General features: G+C 42.1%; 1 protein-coding gene and 1 long non-coding RNA gene across 6 annotated transcripts in view; one reads left to right on the top strand and one right to left on the bottom strand.

Annotated features, from left to right (window-relative positions):
- Positions 1-4,769, top strand: part of BANK1 (B cell scaffold protein with ankyrin repeats 1) — a 123,239-nt gene extending 118,470 nt beyond the window's left edge. For 3 of the 4 annotated variants that reach the window (XM_052681553.1, XM_052681552.1, XM_052681550.1), the window contains exons 14-15: positions 1,974-2,023; positions 3,006-3,277. In XM_052681553.1, the coding sequence (XP_052537513.1) occupies positions 1,974-1,984 (11 nt within the window). In that variant the 3' untranslated portion in view covers positions 1,985-2,023; positions 3,006-3,277. Of the gene's footprint in view, positions 1-1,973; positions 2,024-3,005; positions 3,278-4,703 lie in introns of those variants that run through there. The other variant, XM_052681551.1, reaches the window with a different exon arrangement.
- Positions 1-17,061, bottom strand: part of LOC128079892 (uncharacterized) — a 59,394-nt gene that overhangs the window by 29,825 nt on the left and 12,508 nt on the right. For both annotated transcript variants that reach the window (XR_008206358.1, XR_008206357.1), the window contains exons 2-4: positions 7,008-7,082; positions 6,539-6,701; positions 456-4,334 (exon numbers count right to left, since the gene is read on the bottom strand). This is a non-coding gene — a long non-coding RNA (uncharacterized LOC128079892). The remainder of the gene's footprint in view (positions 1-455; positions 4,335-6,538; positions 6,702-7,007; positions 7,083-17,061) is intronic.

The following is a 17,061-nucleotide window of genomic DNA, read 5'->3' as shown; positions in this document are numbered from 1 at the left end:
AGCATTGCTTAGCTGTTTCTGAAAACATGATTTAAAAATCTGCCTTCTAGTTCAGTTACATTATGGCACCTTACATGCCACATCCCACAGATTTTAGTCATCCAGCATCTAAAAATAAGTCCAAGACTGCAAAAACTACATAAGATTCTTTAAGAATTGCCTATAGTTAGATAAAATCTTCATTGCTGACCTCTGTGGTACCTGTAACTTGGTCTTGTGTTAGGGATACAGAGTTTGCACAGTATTACTGAATCTCACTATTGCATAAGATTACTCATCCAAATATGGAATAACTGATACTCTGCTCCTCATTTATCGCAACAAGAACTGAGTAGTAGGTGTTACTGCTGGTAAGAAGCAGGACAGAGGCTGCAGAAGATGAACTCAGACGGACTTGAGAAGACTAATACTACATTATGCAAATATTAACCATGAAAAAAAAAGCAGTAACTTACATAATAGTTTTAAATGAAGGTAAGTCTCAGGAAGCACATCAGATGCTTAGTCCTCCGGTGACACCTACGGGGCAAACATGCAATTCATCCAGCTCCTTGTCAAGACTGATACAGAAGGTGGTCTGCTGAGGAAGGCAAAGGGCTTTTTCCACAGAAATTTCACAGGGAGCTGGACTGAAAAATATTTAATAGCTGAGCTGTTAATCAGTAGGTACTTAGACAACTGGTCATTAATAGCATCTCGCTGTCACTGAAAATGGCATTCGTATCCAAGAAATAACTTCATCATCCATTGCTATGCAGAGACCCACTCCTCTAAGGTGCTGCATCCAGCCAGTTATCACTTCAGAAAAAGCAACCTCCAGCAAAATTTCTTCCAGATTGTGATTTCCAGCTTTTTAGACACCTATTACAGTAAAGCAGGCAGTAGAGTTCAATTAAGTTTGCTTAACCAGCTGCCAAAGACCAAATCTCTTCCTCAGCTTTATCCAAAAGGCACACACAGAAGAGCACTGCTCGACTTTCACAAACTGTCAGCTCATTGATTAAGTTTGCTATCCCCAACACTTGGCTTTGATCCACAGCCCTCATCAGCACCTTGCTTTCAGTCCAAGCTGCTAGCAGTCTGCTTATTCAACAGTTGACTCCACTCCAGCGTGCAGGTGGTGTCTAAGCAGACCTTTCCTGAACCAGCAGCTCAGTTGGAGCCTGTTAACCAATAGGAAGACAAACAAAGCCTCTCATTTTGACATGTGGATCGCTGAGAACTCAGACTACCTTACCTAATCCTGTTAGCCCAGTTGAAATACTCAGCACTTTTTCAAGAACCTATAAACACTTGTACATGCCTACACTACACTAGAGGGTGTGGAAGTCATTACAAAGAAAACAAGTTTTGTGGTTTGTTTTTTTTTACCTAAACAGTACACATTGCAATCAGGGCTGCCAGTATTGCAAACGTATTTGTTGAAAATGTACAGTGGTAGCTGTTGGATTTGTGAAGCTACAGCTTTAGCCTGGTTTATTTCCAGTTTAAGTATTTTGTAGCTTCACTTAATGCTTACAGTATTAAACATGTAAGCACATAAGTAATAACGACAAAGCAAACATAAATAACAAAAATCACTTTCCTGTCCACCCGTCACCAAATCAGGCCTTTGTGAGGCAAGCCCACATTTAAACTGTTGACTAAAGATTTCAGAGAGACAAGTGACTTTTCTGTGTACCCTTCACAAGTGCACTCCTTTAACCACCCAAAGAGGCTATCCTTGCTCTTACAAGTACAAAAGTATAAAACCCACCTCATGTCATTCTCCCACACAACACTTCACCTATTTTTGTGGATGCTCTATTACTCCTCTGCTCCCAGGGACACGTGCTTATATTTGAAGGAAAACACACAAAAGTGATTCGTGTACATATTTTGTGAAATATTAACTTTGAAAGACATTCTGCACTGGCCTAATTTATCTCTGATACATACATGACTAGTCATTAATTGCATCTATTTCTTTTTAGTGTCCAATTAGGACTCCAGCAGAGAAGGAAGAGATGCCTAATTAACAGAGGTAAGAGCATGTATACAAAAAAATACACAAGACATTATTTGTCATGGAAACTAATGCTTGTGGAAGTACTTTTCATCAGAGTTCATTCGCATAACAATAGAACGGAAGAGCATCTCGATCCGAGGTCTGATTTCACACACAAAAAAAGAAAACATAACCATCAGACATCCTGGTTTATATTAGAAATTATTCTGTCGGGCTTTAACTTGTTCTGACAGCAAGGCAAACATGCAAGCAGTTAGTTCTCTAAAAGGCTAAAAGCTATGATAGAGTGTAGCCCTACATAGAGAATGTGCATGCATGTCGAACATACTCAATATTTAGTAAGTTGTATAGGTGGAAAAATGTTGTGTAGAGTTGTACAGAAATGCTGATTAATCTGAAGACTAAAGGTCATTTTAGTGCTAGAAAACTTCCCCGTGGTGAGATGTTCTCCCTGAACAGCAGGATTTCCTGATGATTCTGTTACCGATTTTGGCTGTCTTACTTTTTGGCATCTAATAAGATCTGGAATAGTTTGTTTTGTTATTATTTTCTACCTATGTCTTTCTATGTATAATCACATAGCAGTTTAAAACTGCATGTATACCTTTCAATGAAATTCATCATTAGGCTTGCTGCTAAGAAATAAGAGTAAATAAATGTTTTAGAGTAATCATCATTTTTGCTTGTTTACTGTATAATTTTAATCAGTTCTGTTTTCAGACTCTGTTCTGAGAACAGTTACCAGAAACTGAAGTCAGCTTAGCAGCTGAGGCTGTAGGCAGACTTCAAGAATTATCTTGTATTTATTCTGAGCATGGGAACATAGTGAAATAATCACCTGGTAAATTTACTTTGATAATCCCTCATTTATTGACAATGATGAATGGATGTTGTTATAAGTTTAAGGCCAAGAGCAAGAATGCCTGCATCTTTTTAGCATGTCTACAAGTCTTGTTCTTGAGATCTTTATAAATTCAAGGTACCTTGATTTTCACAGGCTCTGGATTTCTTTGGTTTGTTGGTCTCCACAAGAACAGTCTGGGCAGAGCAGCTCCAAGAGTTGTATTTTCTTCTTCAGCTTCCTTGCTTTATTTCAGATAAGTTTAGAACTTGGTAGGAATACTGAAAATTTCAAAATAAGTTTCAGTTATGAGCAGTATTTTGCACTGTTTGAGTTATAAAAGGGACAAAGTGTGATTTGTTCACAACAACAAAATGATACAACTTATCCCTGAGGAGAAATGTAATAAAGGTTATGAATCAAATTAACTAATTATTTGCTTTTCCAACTTTTCCAAGTCTGGAGAATGATACGTTTTATCAGTTGTAGCATTGGGGATTTTTGGTAGCACTGAAAATGGATACCCTTCAGTGAGGTCTTTCCTGCCACTCTTCCACACACAAAGGAGGGGCCGTCTCTCCCAGTGAGAACTGTATTCCTCTCTCTCATTACTGGAGTACAGTGCCACTGTAAAACAGGTACCTCCTTTCCTGCTGCTTATCCTCTAACAGTTATTTGTTCAAGTTTCTCTATAATTCTCATAAAACTAAAAATACCAGTCCTCTGACCTGAAAATGAAAGAAATTGTCGATGCCTCTTCAAGAGGCAGCTCAACTCCAAACGTGGTTTTTCGTTATGGCTGTTCCTTTGACTAGAGCTACACCAAATGGCTAAAAAAAAGTTCTGAAGCTGGACAAAATTGTTAACAACTTAGTAACAGCAGAGGTGCTTGTAAGCTGCAGATTGCTGATGTGAGATGAATTGTTCATAGAAGCATGTGGAATTATCCCTGAAATTAGAATAGGTGGTCGCTGTCAATTTTAGAAGGTGAATTGCATGTGGGAAAACCTGGAAAATACAGTTTATTTCTCACATTCTGTACATTGTTCTTGTGAATTCTCCAAATTCAGAGGATCTCTGCTTCTACAAATAGGCCTCTGTAGCTTTCTTCTGTCTTCTGTCTTCACACTGGTACAGGGACACGATAGTACAACAGCACTGAGGATGCTGCTGGTTGAAACGCGAAACATTTACATAGGGGCTCACACACCATAGCTGTAAAGAAGCAGAATAGCCCTGGTACATTGGGTTTGAGGATTTTTCCTTCCTCCTTTACCTCACTCACAGAAAGATGGCCTTAAGAGAAAAACAACAAGATTTAAGAGGGAGTGTTCATTTACCTGTATAGACCAGAAAACTTGTGTGTTTATGGTGAAGTTCAGAAGTCCTCTGAGAAACCATGTTTGATGTTTATAGTATCAGTGTCCTCCCTCAAAGTAATGAGAGCATTCAGTGTGTACAGTGCCTGGGAGGACTGGACCATTCCTGAAAGAAATAAATCAGTTAAAAGTTAAAATCCGGGGAAAAAAAAAAAGTTGTCTGTTAGCAGTCTAATGCCAATTCCTACTGATGTATTTTCTTATGAGAAGTTGTAGGGGAATCTGAGTGTTTCATTACTGCAAACTGTCAACTACTGCACTTCTATTGCTAACATCCTGATTTTCCAAACAAACAACAACGCAGAAGCTCTTGGTTATTTAACCACTCAGCCCATCATACCTTTTGATCCAGCAGGTGGACTGCAAGGTTGAGTTTCTCATGCTCATTTCAACCACTACAATGTTCCATCTTATTCAAAAAGAAAAAAAGAAACAAGTCCATTCAGTCATGAACGTTATTCATTACTTCTTACAGCGCAGCTCTTCAGCCAGCTGTGCATCACTTTCCCCACTCTGGCACGCCGTGTGGCTGCACCTCAAGAGGCTCTGGTGCTGGCACACAGCACAGCAACGCAGCCTCTGCACCATCAGCACTGTGGGATCCCTCACCTGGGCCAGCTCTGGAAGAAGTTCTCTATCACTTAAAGCAAATGAGTACGATTTCTTATGAAGTCAGCACTGAATTTCAGTCTGTCTTTGCCAACTTTTTTGTCCACATGACAGCTGAAGAAATATATGTATTTATATATATGTTGCATGCTTTGATTGCTTTCACACTGCTCAATTTTTCCATTGTTAAGTAGATTTTATACATAAAAGAGGAAGAGAATGAAAAGTTAAAGATTATGATTATATAGAGATTATATGCAAAATTTAGCTTTTACTTTCTATTAGAATGTTTTTGTATAAACTTTATGGAAACTTTATTTCCATAGGAATAAAAATTGTGAGTTTTAACACATATAGACAAAAATGAAACTAATTTTCTAAAGTAAAACTGTACAAATTTAAAATGTAAATCAGTACTAATTATGTACTACTGCATTAAAGTAATTAAAATAATTGTATTTAAAGGAAAGTGTTTTGTCTAATAAATTAAGATCAAGCCATACCCAGAATAAACCAAAAAGAATTCTCAAAGTGAAGACACAAAATAGAGATCATGAGTAGAATAGTCTGCATTTTTGCAGTGAAATACTCCATTATTTAAGTGAGCGTGTGATGATACAGGAGCATGTGAAAAGGTTTGCTGATACACACAAGAGAAGAAAATGAACACACATCCAACTTGGAGAGGGTATAAAAGAATATTTGATCTTTTAACTAGTAGCTTACAGAGACTTCTCCAACCCTTGTTATCTGAGCTTTCTGGAAACAATATTAAAAAGCAGCCAAATATACTACTGTCCCAGAAAGCCTCACAGAGATCATCATCTTTCCCCTCCTCTCAGTTGCTTGTTATTCACTTGTTATTCACTGACATCTTTAGGAACCCAAGGTTTTCAAAGCAAGCTCCACATCAGGCATACTATAAAAGACTTAAGAGTTTTGATAGGAAAAAACTTTATAATCAGAAACCTTCAAATTATGCACAACTTCTGATCCCTGGCTACACGTTAAAGTGACCAAAATTTGGAAGGTGGGGGGGGATGAGTGGTGGTAGATTTGATGTTCAGACTTACGAGCCTTGAGGGTCGTATTTCCTCCATTTCAATCACTAACTTACTGTGCCAAGAACCATTACAAATAAAAGCAAGCCAAAAAGACATTATTGGGATTTTATAATAATGAGAGAATCTTGCAGAGGAGCATTAGTGTCCACATATGGTTTTAGGCTAATTAAAATTCTATTTTAAATGGACTGATTAAACATTTTGAGGAAATTATCTGTTCTCTGGGGAAACCTCCCATTTCTGTGAGGAGCACTCCCACAAACTCTGCAGATGTACTGTTATGAAGTTATAAATATTCAGTGACTGCTGTATCAACACAGCAGCACAGCTTTGTATTCTGTACGAAGACTTCTCTTGAGCCACAGCAAAAGCCTTGAAATGTAGAACGCCTTCCAGATCTGGAATTACAGCCAGTGCCTATGACCTGAGGAACCTGGCCATGTGGACATGGAGTGGGAGATATTACTTGAAAAACTTAAATGCATATAATCTGCTTTTTTTTTTTTTTTCCCTCTTAAGCAGTATCTCTTAAAAAAAAACAAAAGTGTTCACATTCTTATAAAGCTAGCTAGTCAGAGCATCCTCCAGCAATAACTTCCAAAGAGGCCAAACATAAATTGAAGAAAAGAATACAAACCATGAAACGTGTTGGTTTACTTCTGATGCTTGTTTGCTTCCATAGCAAAGGAGATGAAGGGACAGTGCTGGGGTCAGTCTTCTTGGTCCTCCAGGCAGGATCTGGGTCCACTCCATACTACCATGTGAGAGGCAACAGCTTCTTTGTCCCAGTAAGAAGGCAGCTGGGAATCATTGAGATCTGGGGTCAGTGTTAAGAAACTAGAAAACTTTATACATCAAGGAAACTTTAGAGGTTTCCTGGCAGACAAACTGGGAACCATCAAAACCCCAAAGCTGTAATTCCCAATCAGGGAAAGCAAACAAAGTGTGCTCTGTCTTTTGTACATAGAAAAATTTGGATATATGATGTGTGGTACGTGATATTCCACAACTTTCCACGCGGGGTGATTGAGGACTGCCCATAACAAAGCACCTCATTTTCTGCTTTTGCTGCTTCATAGAAGTTTTGATCTGAGTGTACCACGTACAGCAGTGCCAGTGTTACAGGCAGCTTCCTGTTCCAAGTCCAGCAGCTGGAAACACAACCAGGGAATTCCTTGTTCCTATAAATTTAAGCACAGAAGAAGCTATTGTTACTTGGTAATAACAATCAAGTTTTTAGAAATTTAAAGGCCAAATTCAACCCTCAAGAAGCACGCTAAAGCCTCAATACCATAGATGAGATGTAAAGAACAAAAAAGCTCCAGTAATCCTTCAACAGGAAGGGCAGAAGGCACAGGCACCTCGCATTTTTCATCAGTGAAGCATTTGTTTGTAGGGAATTTTCACAAGCGAGCTCCAGCTCCCAAAGACACTGACAAATGGCAGGGAGCCCTCCCAGCCAGCACAAACACTTCTCTTTTTTAATCTCCCCATAATTTCCTAAGGCAACGTCATTTTCAGGCAGCAAGTGCAGGGAGCATCTGACGGACACCATGTCTCACTGTTGCACGACAGAAGTATAATAGCAGTAATATTTAAAAAAGCCAAAGCTGTCACTGAGATGACTTTAATCTTGAGCCCTGATGTGCAAAAAGCAATAGCATTTCCAACTGCTGCAGCTGGGACTGCTACTTGTGCCTCTGCTGCAGAAGTACAGCCACGCCACAGAATGCAGGTAGGTCACAAAAGATCCAAAAAAACAACGAGGAAGATACACAGTGTCATTTTAGGGAAGAAATACTTTTTTGCCAAGGCTCATCACTAAGACATTCTGACAGAAAGGACGTTCTGAAGTTCTGATAACCAAATGTGCATTACTAACAGGAAACAGCAGAGTCTCATCTTAGCAGCGCATGAGCAGTGAACTAAATCACAGGAACCTAAAAGCCCAGCTGACATAAGATTCCTGTTGCAGGTGCTCTGCAACGTTATCTTCATTGTAAGCTAAAAGATTCAGTAACTGACCAATCAGCAATGCAAGGCCAGTCTTCCCTTCCAGCTGTCAGTGTATATTCCGTAAGCTCAACCAGTGATCTATATTCAACTGAAGTGTTTTAAGCATGATAACATGCAATGAAGAAAACAATACAAGCAGGTTCTCAGTGACTGCTGACCTCACAGGGACACAGATGGCTCCGCTGGGATGCACCTTGCTGCAGGAGAGGTTGTACCAAACCATCGCTGCTCCTTTGCCACTGCCTGGGAAGTAACCTATGGCTCAGACACAGCTTGCCATCCACAAGGGTGCAGTGTGACCTTGCTGGATGCTTACCCTACGAGCAGTGCAGCAACAATAGTGGGAAACAGCAGAACAAGGTGTCCTGCTTTTGTTTTATCAAAGAACTTATAACGCTTGCAGGAATTTATGAATCTCCTGCATCATATTTCAGTCTTTGTTGGAGGTCTCTACCACGAGAAGAGCAGGAGCAAATTATAAGAGCTGCCCTGGCAGTCCTGGAGGGGCTGTTAATGCAGGAGCACGGAGCCTCGCAGGCCTGTCCTCTTTGTGTGCCCAGCCAACGTTCAGCCCCACCAACTTCAGCCTTCCCACAGCACTACTCAGAGGTCAGTCACTCCAGAAACAGTCTCACAATGAGCCGTCCCCAGTGAGGTTTTAGGATGCATTCTGCTTCACTTCAGTGTTGATACATTAGGATCAAAAACAGAGCTACATGAAGAGAGAAGGAAAGTTTAGCGGAGACAGAAAATAGTCCTGTGAAGCGATGGCCACCTGGTCTTCCGAGTACCAGAAAGCAGACAACAGCCTATTTCAACACGACCACCAGCACTCAACAACTGTTAGAAAAGCTTGGATGAGCCGCTTCTTACAGACAGCACAGCCCAGGAGTGGAGCGCTCAGATCTCAGCACTCCCCTTCACAGTGCCCCACACACAGACAGCAGAGGTTCCACGTGGGCAACAAACCACGGGAAGAGAGCACCCGGCACGGACACCTCTGTTTGGTATGGTCAGCTGTGCCAAGCAGAATTCCAAAGCGAAAAATACACGTGTTTAGCTGCGCTTGTTTGCAGACACAAGTGGAACAAGATGTGCTCGCACAGGATATCTAAGCCACATCATTGCCTGAACGAATAAAATCATGTGAGGAGAACCTCTACCAGCAAGAATTAAGCTTACCACTGCCACCTATGTAGAGCATGCATCTACCTGCTGAAAGGATGGGGAGGAAGAATCATAAGTGCATGATCCATCTCTTGTGGGAAAAATGACTGAAGATCTTCTACTTTTCAGCATGAGATGGAAGTAAGAGCAGAGCAAAAGGAAAGAAAGAGAAGGCAGCATTCCATTCTGATCATTTCACTACCACATCATTCCTTATTTTCTCCCGCGCACCTAAAGTGGAAGTTTACAAGGCATGAACATACTGTGAGAGGAGTCTTGTAGGAAAGATGCACCAAAAAACACTCAGCAAGACTATCTATCCTCAGGTACCTTCTGTTGGTATGTCCTGCTGAGTGAGGGTGAGCAACAAGCTCCCTTCCTGTCACACAGTATGTGGTACCTCAATTTTTATACATATTTAGCAGAAGTTGCATTAACAACATCCTGCGTTCCAACTGTTGATCTGAATTCAGTCCCATTTCTTTTGCCCATTTTACATATGAATGTCACGTTTGCATCTCATCATATGCCTTGCAAGAATACGTGCTATAAACAAAACTGCACACTAGAGGAATGAAGTAAAAACATATATACCATTTTCAGAATTAAGGTGAAAGCAGGATTCTAACAAAAGGAGCTCTCTAGAGCTCAAGCTGGTCTCCCAGTTTAGCCTTAGAGAAAGTTGCACTTCTGCCATCCCCACCCCACCAGGCAACAGCTCCATCAAAACAGCAAGAAACACCTCCTGCAGCCGATGCTGCACAACCCAACTGCTTGGCCTTGCCCTGCAGCAGCATGGTGTAAAGCAAGGTAAATGCATAGTTAGCGGATGCAAAACAGGCTTCCTTCCCCCCTGAAACAAGATGGCTTAACCCCTGCATGGGACCCAGGGCCTACATACCCCTTGTGCTTAGAAGATCTCTTCACATTTCCTTTCCACAGCAGCGACTGCATGACCATCAGTCTCCCTTCAGGATCACAGTTAATTGGATGAAGGCTGAAACAGCGACAGATTCCTGATGTTTCAATGGTAGGGAAAACATGGCTTCTCATCTGCAGCACTAAAGTTTTCAGACTGGAGATGTGCTAAGTTACCCAGGCCCAGTGGTCACTGTCACCCTGCCATCACTCATTTTGTAGAATGACTGGTTATAATTCATCTTTGAAGATGTCTAACTCACACCAAGTAACACAGATTAACAGTTCTAATTGCACAAACTCATAACTTAAAGTGAGGAAAAGCAGCAACATGACCTGCACGGCTCATCTAGTTCCCATCCAGCTGGAGCTGAGCAAAGCCCCACCAAGTTATGCACAGCTACGGCAGGCTCATTTCAGCAGCCCCCTTAAACTTCAGCAAAATAGCAGTACGAAATGTAACTGCATTCCTGAAAAGTCACATGGACTGAATTATGTCCAGGAGAGCATGTGCCTATTGCTTTGGTACCAATGCAGATTGAGAGGAAGCTGCCATGCCCCTGGGAGAGCACAGCTCACTGCCTCGGTGCAGCCCAAGGGCTACAAATGAACTGGCCACCAAGAGCGCGTGTTGGGTATTTGGTTTGTTGTGTTGTTGTGTTTTGTGTTGCTGTTTTCCCCACTGCACACACAGCAGGCAGTAGGCATTTGACATATCATATTGTTTCCCAATTAGCATAAATTAAAATCAAACCTCACGAGAGCATATTGTGCTACTTCAAGCTATCTTCTCAGCTATGGGAAAGAATGCAAACCCTCAGCCCCAGAGATCTGCACCATGGATGCCTCTCTCCTGCTCTGCCCTGATCCAGTGCTGCACATCTGTGTAAAGCACCACTCAGCCCCTCCTCCCTCCCATCTAATCTCAGTACATGTCTGGAGGAAGAGAAGCCAATATCACCCCCACACGCTTCTCCTCCTGCCCAGCTGCCCTCCCAGCTGGTATGAAGGATGCATCCATCTCCATGGCGAGGCAGCTAACACTGAGGGCTGAGGGTTTTAGTTTTAATCTCTTCCTTTAACCTTTCTGCATGTCCAGCTGCAACACAAAACCATCTCAGGGATGGAAAGCTCCCTTTTAACAGGAACAGGCCCCAGATACTGACTGCCAAACTGAACAAAGTGACTGTGTATCTGTTGTGCCTTGCTGATCAAACTCTTTGCTAAACGCTTCTGGCTTCAGGGTACTGGGGCACCTGAGTCAGTCATTCAGCTGCTCTCACACTGCTGAGCACTCCTTACTCAGAGGGTGGTGAGGCACTGGAACAGGCTGCTCAGAGAGGTAGTGGATGTTACATGCCAGGCGGTGTTCGAGGCCAGGCCGGATGGGGGCCCTGGGCAGCCTGCTCTAGTGGGTAGCAAACATGCCCACTGCAGGGAGGTTTGAACTAGATGATACCTGAGGTCCCTTCCAGCTCAAACCATTCTGCAATTCTATGAGTACCCAGCGGGGAGTTCAGCGAGATGTGCTGTGCCATGGGAGCTGCAGCACATTTGCTTAGGAAATGTGCTGCAGCTTGTTTTTTTTTTTTAGGAAAAAAAGGAAAAACTACCCCTGAGGTCATAGAAACAAAGACATGCACAAGACAAAACCAACCTGAATTCCCCTGGCTGGAGGAGTGAAAACTCCTCACTGTTCTTTGTGCTTGTGTATATCATTATAAGGAATGCATTACAGTAGTGGGCAAGCCAGCTTCAAGCCTCCTCCTTCCACCCACAGCTTCTGCTGCATTTACCTCTGTTCCATCACTCATTCACGCTCCCTCAGCCACTCACCCACATACACTCCTTGCTGACAGCACAGCTGCACGCATGCATTCAGAGCTACAGGAACTGCTTTTGTAATTCTGGTATTGAGAGAACAAGCAGCAGGCTCTGAGGGGCTGTGCAGGACAGACCGCTGCAGGTGTGCACCGCACACTCATGCAGCGTGCACTCATTCCAGCTAACTGATGCAAAACCTGACTGAAACTGAAACAGCCCCTAGGGGCTCTTTGCAAGAGCAAGTTCTGGCTAATTTTAGATCTGAGGCAGGATCAGTAACCATCAAATATGGGAAGTGGGGTTTTCAAAGAAGCTGAAGGCAGCTGAAATCAGTGAGAATGAGCTGTTTCTTTCATGTCCTCTTGAAGAGCTCAGCCCTGGCAGCCATGGCAAAGGCAGATCCCCACTGCAGTCTGCAGTGAGAGGCAATCCTGCTCCCCCAGCAGATCCCAGGTAGCCTGGAAACACCAGGGCAGATCACACCCTTCTTCCCAGGGGCAAACATAGCCTGCGTGCCCAGATGCACACTGACCTGGGGTTCAGGACAGGCTTCAGGACAACACTTCTGCCTCACAAAGTGATGAACATTGACCCAGCAGCGAGCTGTACTAACAGCCCTGCAAGTGCTATTCCAGGCTCCCAGAAATCCACATTATGAACCGGGGCGTCACCAGCATGACATGATATATGTAATAGCAAAGGGAAGACGCAATGTGTCACAAACACAGAGCACAACAGCAGGTGCAGCACAGTTCCTGTACTTTGTCTTCATTATTTGACAGTTTGCCATCTCTCCAGGATGAAGCCCGCAATCCCTTATCAGCAATGTGCTCGGCTGATCGCAGCAGCACAGACCACACTAGATTCTTCAGTAGCCAGAGTGTAACAACCCCCACTGTAGCTGCAGATTGGAAGTGCCACATTAATCGATTTGGGTCTCAGGATAGGGGTGGGCTGCTTATGAATCACTGCACCTCAGTGCAGCAGAGGGACTGGATAACAACTCAGCCATATAATCAGCAGCACACACCATACAGCAACACGATAAACAAAGCATGGACAAAAAGGCATTATCAGAAGAAGGCTTTCAACCCCACATACATGAAACAAAGCTTCTAAATTTCACAGGCCATTAAATAAACACACCAATCTCAAACATGGTGATTACCTGCTAGGGATACACTTCAAAATTTGCACTCATTTTAAATGAAACAAGGAGGAAAGTGAGGGATGGTCTCACTGTTACTGTGCAGCTGAGGGTCAGGCAGCAGGGCCTGCCATCACAGTGCAGCAATTGCCACACACAGCTTGATCCCACGTTGTTATTATGAGCCATTGTGCTTCTCCAGGGGTGTCACAGCGCTGTTGCCATCCCCCCACATGTTCCTGGAAGACCTGGTCCCTGCAGCTTGAATACTAGCAGGATATGAAGGTATTAAGCTCTGAGATTCATCCCAAATCTAAGCACCATCCTCAGAGCCCAAAGGACATAGTTGTCCATTGCCTCACTCGAGCATCTTGGCTTCATCCTAAGGCACCAAAATCTGCACACACTGTAGGAAGCATCAGAATAGCCATTTGTAAGGAAATAAGGGTGCAGCACACACAAAGCCAGTTCTGAGAGGCACAACACAAAACCTGTGCTCATTTAGTAACACAGGCCTCCCCAGGCCTTCTCAGGCAATTAGCAGTTTCCATTTAACTTAAAAAAGCATAAAGCTGCTGAAACAAGAAGCAAGGCTAAGACAACAGCAGTACAGCACATGCTGGTGTACCATCAGGACAGAGCGCACAAGAGGGTTTGAGCAAGTTCCCATTTTGGCTATTTTGGTGCTGAAATGTGTGGCACTTTCTCAGCTTTCCAGCTGGCTGCATTCCCACCATCCACAACCATTGCAAGCCTCCTGGAGTCAAACTCTGTCAAACAAAAAAGTCAAACTGTGAAACACATTCAACAAACGTAAGATATTTATTAGCAGCGGCAGGGGAAGTAAATAATGGGATGGAGGAACACCCTTCCTATGCTTTCAGATATTTAAATAAATGAGGCTTAAAAGCCGTTTATTTCAGAATCGCTGTTGCCAATGATTAACACGTTTTAACTACTCAGCCTTGCATTAATCTCTCTGGGCAGACAAGGAAACATTGCATTAACCTACACTGTTTGTTCAGTTTCCAAACTGAATCTTTGTTATGTTGCCCTGGGGCCCAGAGGTCCAATGCAGATGGAAGTGCTTTTTCAGATGCCCATGGCTCAAGACTGGCAGGTTTTGACTTAGCACCTTGTGCTAAATGGCACAGCTTCCCATTGTGCTCACTACAGAATGGGAATTACAGGAAGGACTTCCAGTCCTTGCAGTCCTAACATTTCTAAAGAATAACCCAGAAAGTACTTGAATTATAAAGAAACAGAGAAGGCTCAGCTCAGCAGACCCAACGGTGCTTGTCCATCCCTGCACTGGACATGAAAGTGTGATTGTTATTAACATTTCATCTGATAAACTCTTTGTTAGTCTTAGTATTCATCCAGAATCCAGCTTTGGTTCTAATATATACATGCCTAAATTCTTTTTAAATTTTGACAAATTGCTTTTCCATCGATAGTATTCCTGCAAATAGCCAACTCCCTACTTGGCATCACAGCACACCTTCAGCTTCTCTTCAGATTTGTCTCGCAATGGAAAGCTCCTTTACTTACAACTCTTTTTCAAAGTGCTTGCAACACAGAACAGTGTACCACAGATCAGTGGTACAGAGGTTCCAACCTACATTAGGTGGGTAGGGTTAACTGAAACTGCTCAGGGGAACCTGCAAACACCGACTCCAGAGCTCCAACAATCAGCTCAGATAACTTCAGAGCAGCACTGAGGTGTGATGTAGCGATAGAGCAAATCTCTCAGCAAGGCTAGAGAGAAGGAAAAAAAAAAAAAAAAGCATTAAAAGCTTCAGGAGAAGTGAAGTCATAAGAAGATGAGATGCCAGGCTGAATTCACATTGTCAAATCAGGCACATACTTTCCTCTCCTGTTCGAGTAAAATATACACTCTGCAGGAGCCTGGATGAGAAACTTGGAAGAAGCATCCAGCCATCGCTGTGATTTGTTCATCGAGAAATTCTGCTGAATCTGCAGTTGTTGCTAAAGCAACAGAAAGCTTATACTGAAGCAAAAAAACTGATGAAGAATTAAAGTTGACAACACACTGCTATTTCTGAAAATTAGATAACACACATCACCTCCACACATCCAATCTTGAAATCTGTTGTCTTCCATGCTTTGCACTATGGGATAATTGTGCAAGAACAGTGAGGTTGAGATTAGAAAGTCCAATACGAAAAGGAAATGCTGGAATGTGTTTAAAGATATAGAAAGAGTAATCTTGACATGGCTATTAATTGTACTTCTAAAACATGAAAGAGTAAACACAAAAGGCAAGGTTAAGAAGCAACAGAAAGAAAATACCTGTAAGTTAGCCAACGAACCTCTTGCTGAAAATATAGCTAAGACCAACAGCACCAACATAAAAGTACATTTGACATGCAAGGCATAGCTAATCAGATTCACACCTTTATAAGCATACCTCAGGACATGAGCTAGCCACTGGATGTTTTTTTTCCTACTAGGGAATGGGCAGGGAGGGCGAAGAGGGTATTTATCTTATTACCACTGCTGTACTCTGCTCATTTTACTCTGGAACCAGATATATTAGCGAAAACATACATAAGGAATCCCAAATATTGTTTGAATTCATCCACAGGATTATTTGTGATATGCTTAATATAGAGGCTCAATTTCTTAAAGATTAAGGAAACACAACATTTGTAGATAATAATAATTTTAAAAAAAGCGTTACAAGCCATGGTAATGAACACATGCACTCTATGTCCTTTTGAAATCCCCTGGAAAGTGAGAAGAAACATGGCTTTGTTACCGAGAATCAGTGCTCTATTTTGAAAGTGGAAGTTGAGGCCATCTCCCTCACAGCACAGCCCTACCATGAGCAGCAAGCTATCCCTGCAGAACAGCAGGAAGCAGCAACGTTGGGGTGGCATTATGCCATAGAGTGCTGCACAGAACCTGCCTCTGTGCTTCTGAAGCGATGCAGGGGCTACCAAACCCCCCAGCAACATCAAACCAGCAGGAAGCCAGAGAAAAGGCTCAGCAGAACTGTAGAAGCAGATCTCATTCAAAGCAAATCCTGATCTGGGGAAGCTTTACTGATCGGAACACATCTACGTTAGGATTTCTTTGCCGTCTGATACTTGGCATAATGCCCCCAGAAGCAAACAAGTAACAAATCATTGCATGAGGCAAATCTGTGAAGAGTTACGAGGAGTACCACTAATTGTTAAGGCTTCGGTTTCTTCAGAATTTACTTCAAGTATCTGGAAAGTGATGCACTGTTACTCATCCCTCCCTACAGTTCTGCAGTAGTATGCAACCTCAGGATCTGTACTCATGCCTCACCTCCCTAAGAGCTAAATGAGTCTGGAAAAGGAATATTTACTATGGGTTAAAATGTAACTGTGGTTGATACATTCTTTCCGATTTGATATGCTTCACCCAGATCCCTCTTCCTCCGCTAGAACAAAAGGAAATATTTTATTGTTTTCATTGCAAGAATGGTAAACAACTCCAAATTAACTGTCATTTCCTTCCTTTTCAACTCATCAGATTTTTATTAAGCTTTTGTTTGTTTGTTTTGTTGTCATTGTTTTGGGTTGTTGTTGTTTTGTTGTTTTAATATCATGGTTAAAGGCGCACATACACAGCAACTTGACTGATCTTCCAAATAACCCATTACACATAGAATAAGCCATCGAATTAGAGCAATTTATTGCGGTTGGAAGGCAATACAGACATTCACCATTTCATTCTATACCTCCAGATCATGCCTTCCATATCAAGAAGCCAACAAAATCTTTGGTAGGAATTTAGGTCAGGTTAGTAGCCTTATCTTCTTTACAACACAGAATCTAGTTGTTTTGTTCATTTGTTCTTTAATATAAAAGAATGACATCCTAATTGCATAAACATGAATTCAGTGGAACCTTATGTAATACACACTAATTTTAGCATCCTTGACAAAAGGTGGGGTTTTTTCCTTCATATACATGTGAAAATGTGTTCACCTGCTTTTATAGTGAAGTTCTGTTTGCATTATTTTTACATCACAAAAATATTTAACTTTCCCATCCCCCATTTTATTTTCATTTTATTCCTTCCATAGAGCTACT

This window comes from Tympanuchus pallidicinctus, unplaced genomic scaffold (assembly GCF_026119805.1).
Source record: "Tympanuchus pallidicinctus isolate F22 unplaced genomic scaffold, pur_lepc_1.0 scaffold2, whole genome shotgun sequence".
Taxonomy (NCBI): Eukaryota; Metazoa; Chordata; class Aves; order Galliformes; family Phasianidae; genus Tympanuchus; species Tympanuchus pallidicinctus.
Note: the sequence above shows the minus strand (reverse complement) of the source record. Positions and strands in the feature narration are given on the sequence as shown.